General features: G+C 30.3%; 1 protein-coding gene across 1 annotated transcript; it reads right to left on the reverse strand.

Annotated features, from left to right (window-relative positions):
- Window positions 1–15,414: 15,414 nt before the first annotated feature.
- Window positions 15,415–16,689, reverse strand: LOC149541757 (uncharacterized). Its single transcript, XM_089796121.1, has 2 exons — window positions 16,355–16,689; window positions 15,415–16,227 (listed from the first exon to the last, which is right to left on the reverse strand). The coding sequence occupies exons 1-2, from the start codon at window positions 16,626–16,628 to the stop codon at window positions 15,659–15,661; spliced, it is 843 nt and encodes a 280-aa protein (XP_089652247.1). The 5' UTR covers window positions 16,629–16,689; the 3' UTR covers window positions 15,415–15,658.
- Window positions 16,690–19,089: the final 2,400 nt, after the last annotated feature.

The following is a 19,089-nucleotide window of genomic DNA, read 5'->3' on the forward strand; positions in this document are numbered from 1 at the left end:
AATATCAAATCTAGTCCCAAAAATTTGCCTAATTCTTCCCATCCTTCCTCTTTAACACCTAGCATACCATTTTCCTTCAATCTCCCAAACCATCTCCTAGTCTACTTGTTGCCTTCTCTTCCTCTTGAACATTCAACATGGTCTCCTTAGATGGATCCACCTCCCATTATGTTTGAATCTTACCCTTCTCAATATTTCCCAATGCTTGAGAAACTTCCCTCTTTACTACTTCTTGATGCAGTTATTCTCTAGCTATTACTTATATATAGTTACATCTTTATCTTATTCTCTAGGGTCAATTTCTCTCATCCCTATGACATCCTTTGGTCACTTGCCTTCTAACACCTCTCTTTTGTGCCTTGATTACCGATTTTCCTGACTAGTTGCCAATCCATTTTCTAGTTATTTTTTGGATGCATCCAAAAGGAGATTATATTTCCCTTCAAAACTTATTTCTTTTACCACTATTAGTTATCCCCTTTGAATCTTCTAGAATTATATTTCCCCCATCCTTATCTCCCACTATTTCTCCTTCGTCGACCTCCCTCCTTTCTAAGGGGGCCTAGTACTTATCTAATATGGAAGATCTCCCTTGATGTCCATTCACTAGAATCTCTATTCCATCTTTGCTCTATGGTTTCTTGATATGGGTTCCTCACTAATCTCCTCCTCTTCTGCTAATTTATGTATTCTACCATAGAACCTAGGTTTTATTAAGAAAGATGATTATTTAGTTTTAAGTTCTTTTGGTTCAATCTCTGTTATGTTAATATCTAATTTAACAATAATAAAATTATTAGCCATATGAAAGTCTTCCTCTAGAGAACCTACATATTCCCCTATACTATTGTCTATTTTTTGAATAGTTTCATTATAGAAAATCTCTTCTGATAAATTTGATCAGAAAATAGCCTTGTCTACTTTGAAATCTTTTAAATTTACCAAGTTAAAATGTAGCTACCAATCTATTTTTTTTCTATTATGATATACATAGAGAAAAGTATCATAAAGAATCACAATACCTACATTTTTTTCTAAGGTCTTGTTGGACCATCTAGCTATTTCCTCAACATAGGTTCCTATGCACCTCCATCGAGGAAAGATTCCAAAGCTTTTGTATAATTCTTGTGTTATTTCGATCAAGCCATCTTGAGTTCATAATATCTTCTTGCTTTGAGGGGTTTTTCCTCTAATATGGAGACTCGAGCCATTATTTTTCCCTAGCCCCTCCATCTCTTTTCTAGAAACCTGAGATTTATGCTAAGATTCCTTGACATTCATAGATTTGAGTGAAACTCTATTCTAAGAATGTTTTATCGAATCTTGGGGTAGATATGGCTAGGGAATCATTTTAAGGTAACCCTCCTCGACATATTTTAGAATTCCAAATTTATTCTCTTTGCAACGACTAGCCCCTGTGTACCTAAGTTTTCTAAAACCCCCTGTTTATTAGGGTTTATCATCTTTTTTTCAGCCGTTATTTCATTCCTCAACATTACCATAGTGTAGCCATCATCATCGCTCAACTGTGGAGGTGGAACCCAATTGTAGATTGCAGAGAATCCAATCACATATTTTGTTTTCCTAAAAACCCAATTCTGATGATTCCGTTGTTGTCTATCAAAGGAAAACCTGAGATTATATATAACTATTTCTTCATTATAGAATAAAATGCTAGTATTAACGCTAGGGAGAAGTGCAAATAACCAATACAGATAAACGCCAATATAGTTTTGGGAAGAGAAAAAAAATAAAAAATCTTCTTGTCAAATGTGGACAGATAAAAAATGCCACCTACTGCATTCACTAGTAGGTAAAATCCAGCACCGCGTTCTTCTTTCCTACCAATATAAGTTTCAACATCGTGTTCTGCAGTGTAAATTATTGCAATTCCTCCATATTTACAAACTTATTTTAATCACGATTTATAATATTTTTCAACTATTGAGATGACAAATGTTTATAACACATTCATATTTTCCTCTTCCTCAGAAGTCTATTTTTGTTGGAAAATTTTCATGAATCCAGTAATTTATGGATTGCTGCTTATACGATCAATTCTCCTCTGTAAATTGCTACGCTTATCTCTACTTTTTTGGAAAATATCTGTTTTAGATGTTCAAATTGACACCCTTTTTGAATTTTCCAAACTATCAATAAAGTTAAAACTGTTACCTCCACAAGACAATTTACTCCTTGATAGCTCGCTGCTTATAAGGAGATGGCTTTAGGAAAGTACGTCGCTTCCCTTAAAGACAGTTCGCTCCCAACTCTAGATAGCCTGCTGCATAATTATTTCTATTTTATCAAAATTATCATTATAAATTGTATATTATTTATTAAATGATAATATATTACATTTAATAGACAAGAATCTACAATACAACGATAATTTGTGAGTTCTTATGTGGGCGGTCTTGGGTTCCAATATAATTGATCTTAACACATAATAATAATTAATTACAACAAATAATAAAAATTAATCTAGACTTCTTATGGATCAAAAAAATAAAATATTACATTTAATAATAGCTTATATTATAATATTAATATATATTATATATTTTTCATTAGTGTTATAGTTAATAAATTATATTGTTATTAAGTCAATAGGTTTATATGTGGGAGCTTTGCTTTCAGATTTTAATTTGTTTTTTGCTGGAAAATTGTCAGCCTTTATCCTTTATCTGATTTCATATTTTCTAACTATAAATCTTTCCTTTAGAAATCTCTATTTTCTTCTCCTTGAAATAATCAATTTTATTTCTAATTTAGTCTCTAATTTCTATTTTTGATTCCACTCTTCATTTAAAAGATTTTGTTTTACATTTGTGTATAAAAACCAACTTTTCAATCACATCAAAACGATATAATTTTGTTTATGAAGGGATTGATTGATATATTTTCTATGTTGTGAGGAGGGTTTTATAATCTTCTCTGGTACTATGTCCATTTTCCCTCTGTATTCTCAAATGGTTGGATTCATAGGTGAAATAATGTTCACAAATCATAAAAATCCCATTTATGAGTTTAATTGTGCATTTTTTCTTGGACACACAAATTAGTGAATGATCGTTGTTGGAAAGAAGGTAAAAGAAAGTCTAAGTGCTATATATTATTTTAGTGACAAATTATTCATTTTAAATTAGGGAAGATTTTTTTTAATGTTAATTATTTAAATCAAAACAACTGTGTTTCTAAATTCTATCCTATTTTGATACAATCATTTGATTCAACTGTGAAAAGAATCTACTTTATTGATTATTTGTAATTATATATATAATAATAACTAAAATTAGACTATGTTTTTGATAAGATAAACAGGTTTTAAGGGATCTGAAACCCATAAGTTTGACTGAAACAAAGATGATAATAAGCCAAAGAGGCCCAGCCAAAACAGAGGTCCAACAGCTGATAAAAAAGCTCGGAGGCCCAGCCCAAAACAAAGGCCCACAGAAAGGCCAGAAAACAAACAAACTAGAACAGACTACATAAAGCCTGTTGAAAAGCCAAAAGCTAGGAAGACGAAAAGACAAAAGACAAGATAACTAGTCTTCAGTTATCTTCTCCATTTCCTACATAGTCTGAGCTTATATATGTTACTTATATATGAAAAAATCATTTATGCATGAGAATTCTAATTATATATCTAGATTTTAGTGTAGTTATTTTTAAAATTAAAATTTTATTTAATTTAAAATATATAATTATTTGAATAAAAGGTTTTTATTCTCAAAATAATTTAGTTTAGATTAACTTTCTACTATGAACTGATTAAAAGTAAGAAATATAAATTAACTAGAAAAATTGTTAATATTGTTCATATATCTAGATATTAGTTTATTGTTAATTTTAAAACTGTAATTGCTAAATAAGTTTATCTTATTTTGTAAATTTAATCTAATTTATTTTTATTAGATAATTATTATAATTAAAATAATTATATTTTTCAAAAGTTTGAATTTAGTTTAATGAGGATTCATCTTAAATTCAAGGATATGATTCAATTAGAGTTAGAAAAACACACATTATACTACACTATGAAAGTTAAAAATTGAGCAAAGAAAATCTAAATAAATTAGATTTTAAAATGTCTCTACTTATACTTTAGTAAAAATAAATAGATAGAAACATCTACAATATAAAATAATTTGCATGGAAAGAAAATATAACTTAGATTATTTCTATTAATCTTTCTTGAAAAGATCTTAAGCTAGATTATTTCTATTTTGATGATCACCTTTACATATTTTAAATATCTTGTATAATAGATTATTTATGTTTTATTTATGTTTGACGTAAAATTTTTAAATTTTTTTTAAAGAGGGGTAAATGCTTTGATCTAGAGCTATGAACCAGTGAGGCCACAAACAGGGGACCTCATCCCCATTAGATTTGAACCTTAATGGCAAAGATAGCAACTCAACAACTTAACCATCACAACATGTCACTATTGGCTATGTTTCATGTAAATTAGAATGAATGACATTATTTTAAGTTTTTTTTGAAATGAATGTTTTTTGTGGGTTTGTAGAGTTAAGACTTTTTCATAATCTCTTTACAAAATATGAAATTAATTCTATAAAGTGATTTTTCTTACCACTTTAGCATTGGATCATAATTAACATGAAAAGGCTATGTAGATTTTAACAATATTTAAGTAAGCATTTAGAGAATTATTTCAATAAGTTGCAGAGTTAATGAAAATTGGTTAGGTTGAGCAATTAGAGAGAACATTTGAACAAATATTGTGATATGCAAGAAATGCATGGTTTTTCTTTGGGTTTAATTGACTTTGCACTTTACATTTTCATAATCAATTTCAATAGAACTTTTCAATGAAACTTGAATATGGATGTTAGAGAAAACATTTGTGTGAAGATTGTGTATATGCAAGAAATGCATGGTTTTTCTTATTGGTTTAATTGACTTCACACTTTACATTTTCATAATCAATTTCAATAGAACTTTTCAATGAAACTTGAATATGGATGTTGGGAAACTAATTGTGAATAGATTATGGGAATTGAAATGAGATTTGTAAAGTGTTTTTAATTATAATACAAATTAATTTAGATTAACATTACATTTAGTAAAACAAGATTGCTACATGTAGAATAAATATGAACAAGCTAAATTTTAAAATGGTTAGAAATAAATTAATTGAGTGTACAATTTAGTTTAGATTAACTTTCTAATATGAATTGATTTAAAGTAAGAAATATATATTAACTTTCTAATATGAATTGATTGAAAGTAAGAAATATAGATTAACTAGAAAGATTGTTAATATTGTCCATACATCTAGATATTAATTTCTTATTAATTTTAGAACTGTATTACTAAATAAGTTTATATTGTTTTTAAAATTTAATCTAATTTATTTCTACTAGACAATTATTATAATTAAAATAATTATATTTTTCAAAAGTTAGAATTTGGTTTAATGAGGATCTTAAATTCAAGGATATGATTCAATTACAATTAGAAAAAAAAGCACATCGTACTACACTATGAAAATTAATAATTGAGAAAATAAAAGCTTGAATAAATTATATTTTAAAATGTTTTTACTTATACTTTAGTAAAAATAAATAGATAGAAACATCTACAATATAAAATAATTAGCATGCAATTTTTTTAAGTTAGATTATTTCTATTAATCTTTCTTGAAAAGATCTTAAGTTAGATTATTTCTATTTTGATGATCACCTTTACATATTTTAAATATCTTGTATAATAGATTATTTATGTTTTATTTATGTTTCATGTAAATTAGAATGAATAACATTATTAGTTTTTTGAAATGAATATTTTTGCGGGTTTGTAGAGTTAAGACTTTTTTCAAATTTCTTTACAAACTATGAAATTAATTCTATAAAGTGATTTTTCTTGCCCATTTTAGCATTGAATCATAATTAACATGAAAAGACTATGTAGATTTTAACAATATTTAAGTAATCATTTAAAGGTTTTATCAATAAGTTGCAAAGTTAATGAAATTGGTTAGGTTGAGCAATTAGAGAAAACATTTGTATGAAGATTGTGTATATGCAAGAAACACATGGTTTCCCTCATGGGTTTAATTGACTTTTCCCTTTTACATTTTCATAACCAATTTCAACAGGAACTTTTCAATGAAACTTGAATATGGATGTTGGGAAACTAATCATAAATAGATTATGTGAATTGAAATGAGATTTGTAAAGTGTTTTTATTATTATACAAATTAATTTAGAATTACGTTACATTTAGCAAAGCTAGATTGTTAGTATGTAGAATAAATATAAACAAGCTAAATTATGAAATGGTTAGAAATAAATTAATTGAGTGCTTTCAAAATTAAAAATTGTACTCCAATTTAATGTTACAAGATACTTTATAACATTCATTTTATACTATTTAGATGTAATTATTTATACAAAAAATAATTGCTTATTATTTATTTATTTATTATATTTTAGATTTTATCTAATTAGTTATAAAAACATAATATATATTTATTATTAAAGCTTTAAAGTAATCTATTACGACAACAATCTTTAAAAAAACTACTCTTCAAAGATTACTATAGTCTACAATGATAATGTATTGATAGTGATTATATGAATGGTCTCTTATAATTTTTATATTACTATTGTCTACAATGATAATGCATTGATAATAAATATATGAATGATCTCTTATAATTTTAAGATTTGACATTTTCTATGAGCTACTTTTCTATCGGCCTAGTGTTGAATGCACAAAAGCATGCAATGCTAGTTTATTTATTTATCAATTAATTTATATAATTTATTATTAAAGTCTATCTTAGAAGGGTATATTACTTGTACATAAACTCTTGGTTTGAATCAAACTACAAAAATTTAAATAAACTCTTTCTTGACTTTAGCAATATCTTCACAATTTTCTTTGTACCCTTGAACCTAGGGAATTTCAAAAGCCAAAGCTTTTAATGAAAGAAATTCAAACTATTAAATTATAATGTTCATACACGAGGTGCCACATTCAACATGTTTCCTCATAAGCTATATTGCTAAGTTGATGCTATGTTCATCAAACTTAAATAGGAATATCCCATTCCTTGACATAGGAAGTACTATAATTGAATGATCATCTTGATTTTTATCATAGATTGTACATTTATAATCTTCAAACACAACCTTATAATTCATTTTCACATAGCTTCCCAATACTAATAAATTGTGCTTCAACTATGGAGACTAAAAAATCTTGGACCCTTTTCATACTCTACTTCGAGTATGGACAATGATGGTCTTTTGTTTTGCAACCTCCAATATGTTGTCATTACCAAGCATAATCTTAGATTTATAACCCTTATCAAGTTTATCCAGAATAAATCTTTACTACTGACACATGACCTTATAGCATCCCGAATCCAAATACCAACAACATTGACATAATTTTCAGCTTTTCATAAGTTTCAATTACTATTCATGAGGTTTTTTTGTAGTTAAAAGTCTATTAAAAATTATCTAGTAGGTCAATAATCATTCATTTTAAAAAAGATTAGTAATTCAATGAACTATGCAACATATTGATATCAGTAGTGCATAATATAAAAGGATTCAAACTTAAGTAGGCCATCCTAGAATAGTGCATATATTGATATCATTTAACATCTTAAATATCCAAGGATGTCAAGTTTCAAAAGCATGGTGTGTCAACTTAGTTGTATTCACTCTGTAAAATACTAAAAAAAAACAAGAAGATTTCTACAATATATATGAAACTATCTTATTTTATGTTTTTGGGTTCAGTTTTGTGATTATTTTTGTATTAATATTTTAGGTCATACTCTGTGATCTATCATCAACATGTGATTTAAAATAAATTACTTGCACTTTTTTATTTGTTATGCATGCAATTAAGTAAGATATTCTTATTCTAAAGTTGTAGTTAAAAAATTAGCTAAAGAATTTATTTATGAATGTTATAGATATTAAATTTAAATTCTAGTATGTATGAGAGGGAGACATGCAAATTATATAAATAAAATGCATGTCTTATATATAAATGAACTGAAATTATATATAAAATGTATGAAAATTGTATATACTATGTACACTATATATATTTTTCTTTTATGCAACCTCTAAATTTTTGATTTATGTTGCCATTGTTATTACATTTCTTGTTTCTCTTTTTATCACATTTCTCGTTTCTCGTTTCTGGTTGGTTTCTGATAACTATGAGACTCAACTTCAAGAACATTTTATTATCTGATATGATATTGATACATATTCTTTGAAAATTAAGAATTAAAATATACCATCATATCAAATTCTTGTAAGAAGTCTGTTCTTTTCAACCAAGAAAACCATAAGTAGTAAAAAGTTGATCTCCTCCTCTTGAATGCATGCAGATAAATAAGCCCAAGGAGATGAAGCTAAATGTTAATAAAAGTTCAGTTCCATACACCATGGAAGAGGAGAATATTAAATATACCAAAGATGGCACTGTTGATAGATTTGGAAGTCTTATTCTCAAAGCTCAGACAGGTGGTTGGAAATCTACAATTTGATATTAGGTACTCTCAAACTTTGTTTCTTGTTTCTATGCAAAAATATCATATGAATGATGATAAAATTTATAAGATAATTTGAAAACTAGCCAAGTTATATGACACTTCAAAAGAATATAATTTTGATAAGAACAAGAAGATTTTCATAATTCATATGAAACTATCAAATTGTATGCTTTTAGATTCAATTGTGTGATTATTTTTGCATCAACTTTTTTGATCACACTCTATGATCTATCATCAGAATAAGAGAAAGTGAGCATCATAAGAAAGTGATGGATCAAAGAATGTGATCCAAAACATTAATGCAAAAATAATTGGACAATCGAATTCAAAAGCATAATTTTTTATTAATTGATCTTGTACATGATGTAACTTAGTAATAAATCAGTGGTTGGGGTTCTCTTACATGACATATGTACAAAAAATTGTAAGTTGATTGGTCATGCTAGTTATGACACTTGCACACCATGATAAACTGATTCATTGTAATTGTACATGTTTTTAACTAGTAAACCAAGGATTTGTGACACTAGCATTCTTTGGAGTAGGTGTAAACCTAGTTTTCTTCCTAACAAGAGTACTTAAGTAGAGAAATGCATCAACAACAGATAATGTGAGAAAATGGACTGGAATAGTTTATATGTTTTCTTTTGTTAGAGCATTTCTAAATGATTTGTACATGGGATGCTTCAGTCAATGCACTAGCTTTCTTTGTATTTTTGTTGGGGTAAGTTAAAACCATTCAATTCAATTCATTTTTTCTCTTGTGCTTTGGCTGATGGAACTACAAAATTTCTTGATATATTTCAGGCAGGCACCTGATGGACTTCAAGGGGCATGCGCTTGTTTGCCTGTACCTATTCAAGTCTTTAGTAAGAAAAATTTCCAAATCATCCATGCTCTAGAAAAATATGTAGATTTATGGGCATTTTATTTACTAAGTATTAGCCTTTTCCAAATGCATTTTGTCTATATTAGAAAGATATAATGTGGATTTGGGATTTAAAATTGCTTATTACTAGATGCCCTACCCTGATATAGAGATACATAAATAATTATCTCTTCCTTTCATAATAGGATAGTTTTGGTCTATTTGAAACAAGTACTACTGACAAATTTTGTTTCTAGATTTGATTGCATATGTGTTTTAGCATCAATGTTTTAGATACATCCTGTGATCCATCATCACATCTATTTTTCTTTATTATCCTTTTCTCTCATTCTAATTATGTATCACAAATATATCTAAAACATTGATGCTAAAACACATACACAATCAAATCCAGAAACAATATAGAATTTAAGAGTTCAATATGCTAAAATTTGTCAACATTTGGATTAGACTTCAAATATTGAAGTGTTTGTGTGATTAATAACTAAAAAAGAACCATCAATTGCTCTTATTTCTCCCTTGTCATTAATATTTAGATCAAGGTCATCAATTTTTTGAAATTGTGCACGAGTTAACTTTTTTAAAAAATTAATAGAATTGGGCATGTGAATTTTATTATCACATTCGCTTTACAAATTTTTATGGTAAGAAAAATGATTGTTCACAAGGATTAATGATTTTGGATTTTTTTTTTTATGGTTTCAAATGTACAAACCATTTATCCCAACATCTTGATTTTGCAATCTAGTTTCTTCAAATTTGACTTAATAATTTTAGCTTCTTCCTTAAGAATGACCCAAGTCTCAAAGTATGATCATCATCTTGCCAAACCCATACAATATCTTTTAGAGTTGGTTTAAGTTGTTGATTACATAATTTTTAATATTATATTGCATCTCCATTGGCTTTTCTCAACTCCACTACAAAGAATGAAGGTTTCACCTCAAAATATTTGCAAAAGATACCAAGTTACCTTTTATTCTGTTCTTATTTCCTTGCATCTTGATTATGCAATCTATTTTCTTCATATTGAAGTTCAAAAGTTTAGCTGCTTCCTCAAGCTTTGTGCATATACTAGAAAATGATTGAGTAGATGTAAAGTGCTTCTTTCCTTTTACTATGTTTCTCTCTTCAAGTAGGTCCATGAGAAAAGTAAATGACATCAAATACATTTTAAGCTTGATAACCTCTTTACATGGGTGTTATAAGGGGATGAATTATGACTCATCTTGAAGCTCGTTTTGTCAAACATTTTGCTAACAAGGTCATATCCTCTATCTCAAAATGTAAAGGCTTGTATTGTGTTTTGAATAATGGAAATTTCATCAACTAGGGAATAGTGAGTCAGGTTTTAGGATGGGGATCTAATAATGCATCCATTATCCTTCTAATGTTGTATATATAAAAACTAAGATGGACATTTAATTTATCAATTGCATATCTTATTGTACATGACCATCAGATTGGGATCTTGAAAAGGTAGACAACTAGCCATCAAGACAAAAAAAAAAGCCCATGATAACCATACATCTGTCTTGGCAGCATCATAGCTTTTTCTTGTAATCATCTCTTGTGAAGCATATGTAGGAGTACCAAAAGTTATATGCAATAGACCATCGTGCTTGAGTTGTTGAGTCATTGAACTTTATCCAAAGTCAAGACATTTAGATTGGTTCTCTGATCTAGACTCAACTTTTGTAGTTTCAAATCTCTATAATAAACTCCCATGGTGTCACAAAACTCCACTACATTGATAACTTGTTGGAAGTATTTATTTACTGCATCCTCCTTTATCTTTCCTTTGGCAACTTTGTTGAAGAGTTATCCTCTAATACATTCCATATCATAATAGATTTTGGTATTTCTTTCCATGACTTAAAATAGTTTTACAATGTTGAGATGCTTGACCAGTCTAATCATAGTTGTACAATGTTGGGATGCTTGACCAGTCTAATCTTAATGTATGACTTTTCATTTTTCTTGTAAGTACATTTAAAAGAGTTGTTTACATGACTAGTAGATTATAAAATGAAGTGTTAACATGAATAGTGATCATGTTTTTATCACAGTCACTAGTCAAAGATTGTGAGCAGTAATGGAGAAGGACAACCAAATAATGAGAAAAATCGTGATTTTCCTAGTTACAAAAATGAAGTGCCAGTATAAACAAAATTGAAAACGGTGATAAGTCATTGTTGCAGGACAAAATTATCACATGAAGTTCAAAGCTAAATGAGAAAATGATTTTAAATAAGGGCATGTAAGTGATTCAAAGGAATCCATGTTATAGTGAGAGAATTCAAAAAATAATGGAAAAGATGTTTTGTTCAATGAATTAAAAGCAATGAATGCATATGATAAAACACAAACTATTTTCTTAGAATTTGACAAGAATTTACTTGTCATAACTGATATCATTGCCTATTTCTACTGAACTAATGGAATAAATGATTTCACATTGCATAATGTGTTGCTTGGCTTCTAAGTTATCCTTGGTGAAATTTGGCTTGCAAAGTTGCTACAAGTTCTTACATTGGGTGTTTTTGAATCCTTCTTTATGACTGATGAACCATATCTCTATTTTGCAACTCACTTAGTTTTTCTTTTACATCAGCCTGCCCTTCAAGATTTTTAGGATTGAGTTTGGGGCTTTCCAAAGCTTTCTTTTTTAATAGATCTCGTCTTTTTTCTGTGGAGCTAGTGACGATTATTTTAAAGAAACTTCTAGTTGGAGGAGTAGCTATGGGTGAATTATGTTTTATTGAGTTTGTCAAAATATTCTTGATACTAAGAATGTTTTTCTTACTCAATGAGATAAATCCTTTTCAAGTTGTATTCACTGAAGTATGATAATCCATATTCTCCTCCTTAATCAATCTTTCCTCTTCAATAGGAAAACATCCAGTATGCTCTTGAACTTGCTTTGCAAACAAGTTGGAGTTTGTGTCCAATAAATTTGTGACAATTATGTCAAATAATATTCCACCTACAAGGGTCAATTAATCTTAACAATCAATCTTTGATTGATATCCCTTCCCTCAGCATTTGATGGAGTTTTTTGAGTGATCACTAGAGTCTGAGGAAAGGTAAGGCCATCGCGAATCTGATGGTGTGTAATTTCTTGACTTCAACATTTGATTTACTGGAGTGAATGAGAGAAGAGCATTGTGAAAATTTGTAGCTTCCTTATCCCTATTCACAAGGTTATCCATTTCTCGACACTCTATAAGCTTTCCTACTATTGTGTAAGTCTTCCCCATTTTTGAATCCTTTTGATATTTCTATTTCATGTAGGGGCCCTAATCTTGTGCTTGGAAAAGGATTGTCATGACTAGTTGAATGGACAATATTTCTTGTTGAGGAAAACCTATGGTAAGACTCCATCATTTTTAACTTTACACGGATAATCTACTCCCAAAATAGATTGTAGTTCAAATTGTTTGGAAGGCTTCTTATTAATTGCAATTGACTCACTTAAACCACACTGACCCAGTTCTATAACCACATTTGTTTTCATTGAAGGTGTCCTTTCAATGTCATATTTGTTCGTGCCACCTAGCCCCTTCTGGAAAGAGAAATCTAAGACATATCTCCATGTGAGATAGAGCTTGAAGCCTTTCTAACAACACAAGCAACCTAGGCATTACAAGCAACATTTTTTTTAATAATTTAGCTAGCCGTCATAATTGCGACAACCTATTCCAACAGTTAGCCATCACTTGCATGACACAATTGTCACAAGAGCATTGGAATTATGATAGCTAGTCACAATGAATGAAAGTCACTTCCACAACGCAATTGTCACATTGATGTCACAATTACAATGATAGACTTGTACTATCACAATTGCGATGTCATCAACATGAACTCTTGTCCCTTCCTTCTTCCAAGTTATGATAATTTCATCTGTTTCTATTATGATTGATACACTTGCCATCGCAATTTGTGCAAAAAAAGTCTGACACCCATCCAACAGGAGGCAATTCGTGGTTCTATCGCTTGGGTGACGGGTAGCTATCACAATTTGGGTCCAAATGTAGTAGTGTTTCATCACACTTGAGCAAGTTGTGAATCAGACTGATCACCTAACTAGTCTTCTTGGAGTAATTTTATCTGACGTCAACAATCATGGAATTCCTTGGTAATGTTTTCACCACTAGATTGTCTGAACAATCCAACCTAAGTCTTCCTAGAATAGAAGCCTATTGACTTAAATATAACCAACAAGTAGGTTGATTTCCAAGAGAGGAATAAAGCACCCTTTCTATACTTTGTTCAATGTTCATCTTTAAACACATTGGATATGGAAAATACCATTTGTTATTCTTCCTCTCATGCAAGTTCTTGCGCACATACATTTTAGTGCAAGATAGAATTCAATGATGTGCACCTTAATACCTTATCATATTGAAAAAAAATTTCTTCTCACAAAAGAAAATCATATATGGTCTCTGATACAATATAAAGGAGAACTATGTGATGCAGGAGCATCTAGTGGTGTAAGGGAAATCTTGTATCATCCAAAAATATGCTTAGTGTTAGTTTCTATTTAATTTGTTTGTATTTTTAGATCATACCCATTTCGTCCAAATAGAGATTTCAACTCTCATAGTTCCACTATTGATTTTCTAGATTAGTGTTTTTAGCAAATCAGGATATGTACCAATGTAAAAAATAGGTTATTTTGTAGTTGAGCCATAATTATGATGAGTTAGAGGGTGTAAGTTGGAGGGATGACTGTACTTGTAATTTAAAGCATTCCAGAAAAAGAATAAGGTCAAAAGGTTTTATGGTTTGAAAGTTATTGTAGTTTTAAGTTGCTTGGAGACCCTCTAAGAATGCTTCAAAGTCAGATTTGAGACACTAAATGGCCTTATACGGGCCCAAAAAATGGAGAGACAATAAAAGATGGTTCACAGGCTATAGAGTAGTTGGAGAGCTTTCTGAAAATGTAAACGTTTAGTCAATTGAAGTTTTGAGTCAAAAGTTATGCCTCCCAGAAGTTGGATTGCCATTTTTGGATTCTTCTAATTTTGCACCGACTTTTGATGTGTCTTCTAGAACCTTCTGCTTTGGCAGTGTATGCCAAATGACATATTCTAAAATGTATTCCTAACCTTAAACTTAATTCAAGTTACTTAAGGTCATTTCTTGCATTGTAAAGGCAATTTTTTGCAGAGTTTGGGAGGAAGTACTGTGAGAAGGGTTTTCCTCCATAATCTGATAACATTGTAAATCCATAGAGCATGTAGCTGACTTTATTTTTGCTGTACTCAATGTAAATACATATCTTTTTTCATAATAAGATTCTCTTTTTTCTATTGTGTTCATTTTATCTTGAGTTGTGCCCTCATCACTTTGTTATTCGTTATTCATATGAATTAGTGTTCTGTACATGTAATATAAATATTCAATTGATATAAATGCTATCACCAGCCTATGTACCAAAGTAATAACAATCATACAACACGGTCACACCAACAAGTTCTTCTCCATTAGATCTTAGACCTTAAATATTGGATCACAACATTCATGACTTGACTCATAAATTGGTCTACGATCATTCATCTGTAACTTCTCATAATTTCTCGAAGAGTTTGGAACTTATTAACTCTAAGCTTGATTGTTCCCTGATTTGCTCTTTCTAAGATTTCGCAAGACTTTTTAGATGGTTTTGCCGGTAGAATCTGATTAATACATCCATGAATGTCATTTCCTCGATTCGAATTACTACCGTGATTTAAATCTCCCTCTTACGGCAACTTTTTCTTGTGTTTTTCAATCACGACCTTCACAAAAATTATCTTCCAAAAACAAAATTTTGCAGTGATTCCTTATGTAATTTGTTTGAAAGAGGGAGAATGTTTGCTACAGCAAACATTAAAACTGAAAAGACAAATATTTGAGAAACAAATCAGAACGCTTGTTGCAGTGAATAGAAAACACAAACAGATTTTATTGACTTCGGTAGATGAAAACATTACAACGCACCTCTAATAAATAGAGGTTTAGATAAAATCCAGAAACTTCGAGAACAACAGCGTAAAACTGACAAATAAATGCTAGTGAATAGTGGAAACAATAAAAAGGATTCTGGTTTTCTAGGATCATAACACAATGTTTGACTATTACATGGTCATTCTTAAACAGAAAATTAGGAAAAAAATAAATCAACTTTGACTATTATTAGTGTTTAAGCAGACTCATAACGTGACCTAAAAGAAGCCAAATCCAAAAAGAGATCCAATAACATCAGACAAATCTCCAAAACTATCGAGACCCCATCGGTTTCCTCCTCCACCCGGATTCACAAAAGCTTGCAAAACACTCCCAAACACTGTTTGCATAATCATTCCTATCACCGGCCTCGCAAACACATTGCCCCTCGTGTTGTTATAATTATATGGCTCATGTTGAAATGGCGGGTGTTGCTGATGCCCTCCACCATTATTCACATATGCCCTGTTTATGGCTCGAGAAGTTTCATTCAGCAGGGATTCTGTGAGCTGAGGTATTGGTGTGCACTCCACATGCGAATCAAAGTGGCACTCTGGACAGTGATAATGCCAACATCCTCCGCTTATCTGGCATACATTACAGCGAAAATGTCTACTCTGATAGGGAGGAATAAAGGAGAGAAGCAACTTATGTCTCTGGTGATGTGGATGATTATATTCCATGGGCAGATTTGCACAGGAGGGATGGAGATCTAGGCGACAAATAGAGCAGTGGAAGGAGAAGCCTTGACTAATGGGTTGCCAACATGCATTGCATCTACAAGTACCTGTTAAACATTACAAATTAGAGAAAAGAAAATTTAATTTAGAAAATTAGGTTAGTTTTGACTATTTGATATTTTTGGTCTAGAAATCAATCAAACTTTAGTATGGGATGTTTAAACAATTCGATACCTGATGGTGCATAGTTCCATGGTTGAGGCAGCAGTTGGAGAAGGTGAGTATCAGCGGGATGAGTGATTTGCTGAGGGATTTGTGAGCAGGTGAAGTGAAGGAAGAAATTACAGGGGTGGCAATGGTAGGCCAAACCTTCTCCAATGGGTTTCATGCATCCACTGCAACACTTGTCAATTGCTCCTCGCCCTTGTATTGTTGTGAGCTCCATGATGCAGCGAGGATGGCTGAAATGAACAATCTCTCTTGCACTTGCAAAGTCCAAATCAGCCATTGATAGTCTCCTGGTTTGGATTAATCAACTATCTTGAGAAGTCTCACCGGAGATTTTTTGATTTGGGAACACAATTTTTCTGATGAACTTTGAAAAGAAGTTATAATTAACTCTTTTTATAGAACTTGGAAACTCCCTAATCATTTGGGTTCAAAATTTGCCCCATCAATGTTTAGAAAAGTTCAACCGTCTTGTAAGGTTCTTGGTAGCATCCATCAAACTGGTTTGTGAAAACAACTGGTTCGCCCTTGTTTTCCAACAGAGAAGACTGACTTTTCCACGGTCAGCTGAGGATGAGTTGAGGGGGTTGAAATTCCCAAACAGGCAAGGGAAGACTCATTCTATGATCATTATTTATTTGTTATAAGTGGTGTATAAAAATCAATAATTATATATGAATATTTTGTGATCTTGATTGGTCAATGATGTATGAAAGGCTCATGAACTTGAATTTTAGTAATTTAAAACTATTTTAAAATAGATTATTATAATTGTTATATTAAAACTATTACGTTTATATTTGTTTAATTTTGTATTTATTTTGAATCTTTTTATAACTTATTATTGTATTGATAAAAGAATCAATGTTGTATCAAGTTGGTGACCCATTTTTATAATTTTGACTTTTTTCTAATTATACCATATTATCATGCATTTAATCTTATTTAATCTATAGCTGAACACTATTTGCATCTTCAACGTATATTACCCATCCCTCCATATTGAGATAAGTATTCTATACATAGACTTCACTATCTTGCTACCTAGGTCATTCTCAATAATGTGTATTTATCTATTGTCAAAATATTTGACCACCAAATTCATAAAATTAATATTAAATTTAGCATCCTCAAACATATTATGGTAGCTGGATATAAACCAACTAAACTCATATTTGCATGAATTATTAGTATTCCATAACATCTAAAGCCATCAAATTACACACTTATATCCTCTCATTTCTCTCATCCTTGATCATTTTAGATTCCAATGATCAATTATTAGAAAAACACTTTGATGGGTGCATTAAAAAATAACATTCACTTAAATAATATCATAATGTAGGACATGTATATATAAATTATTAATGTCTTTGGTCCCCAAGTAACCATATAGTTGGTATTTTATAAGCGTAGGAGAATGTGTACTATAGTGATCCATTTGATCACTAAAGTTATTCTTAAATATTGTCAATCATAATAGTAGAGTTCATATAACTAAATGAGCTTCGATGGGTTAATCCATCATTTGATGTAGTAAGTGATGTAGTCTGTGTAAATCCAATTGAGGAATGATGGAAGTGCAATATTGATGTTGCCTGTAAGGGCAACCTAGGCCCTCTAGGAGCAAGATTCATCATTTGAGATTGAGAGGGTGACTTAATTGCCTGTGGGGGTAAAAGAGTAGTAGCTAGAACAACAATGTAGTTGAGGTTGAAGCAATGTTGTACTAGCAATTAGGGTAGTCAAAATATTAGGAGATCAATGTAGAAGGAGATTTACAAATAATAGTGAATGCTATAATTACAAGTGACATGCAATCTTAACATCTTCACAACTACAAAGACCGAATCAATCACACATCTTTGAAGACAAGTGAATAAAGAGGTGGACACTCTAGAAATGGAAACAATATATATTATAATTTATTGAATTATACTGAAATATATGTTACAAAGAAATCTAGAATGATAAACTAGAGAAGAAAAAGAAACTAAGACAGAAAATGGACTTTGAAACATAAAAATAGCAAAGAAAGAGAAAAACAGAAGGAAAAATATAGATCTATAAAATACTATAAAGACAAGACAAGAGGGGACCAAAGAAGGTCAAGGCAGTGGGAAAGGATAAGATGACCAAAGTAGGAAGAGGAAGAGAAGATAAATGGGGATGACATTTTATAGTTCTTTACGATTCTTAGAAAACATGTAACCATTAAAAGGAAAAACAATTTAACAACATTCCAAAGAGACATAAAACATACAAGATATATCCTCATGTAAGAAATGAGTTTTATAGGACCAAAACTAAGTTACTAGGAACAAAGGTCAGGCCAGGCGAGGCTTTAGCCCACCCAAAACATGTTTCCTTTGGAGTATCCATAATTCTAACGACTTTGGTGAAATATCAATAGATGCACTTTGACTCTCAATGAACTTAAAAAAAATCCTAGCGATTCTCTCATGCATTGAATTCTTGAATATTAGCTCTCTTCTAGGATTGGTTGGTAGATAAACAATAATATATATTTTTCCATTATACTGAGCTGAAAAAGAAAATTCTTTGATATTGGTTTAAGTTATTTTTTGAAGAGAAAAAGGGAATGCATCTTGTAGTAAAATATATTGTATTTGAAGTCAAACCTAGTTGCATTCAGTACTCAACTAAGTTGGGATTTTAAGGGAGTGATTTCATATTTATGTCATTCTCCATCTTTGCCCCTTAAAATTGTTCTTCAAATC

This window comes from Cupressus sempervirens, chromosome 8 (genome assembly GCF_028749045.1).
Source record: "Cupressus sempervirens isolate cs-2001-9-10 chromosome 8, ASM2874904v1, whole genome shotgun sequence".
NCBI lineage: Eukaryota > Viridiplantae > Streptophyta > Pinopsida > Cupressales > Cupressaceae > Cupressus > Cupressus sempervirens.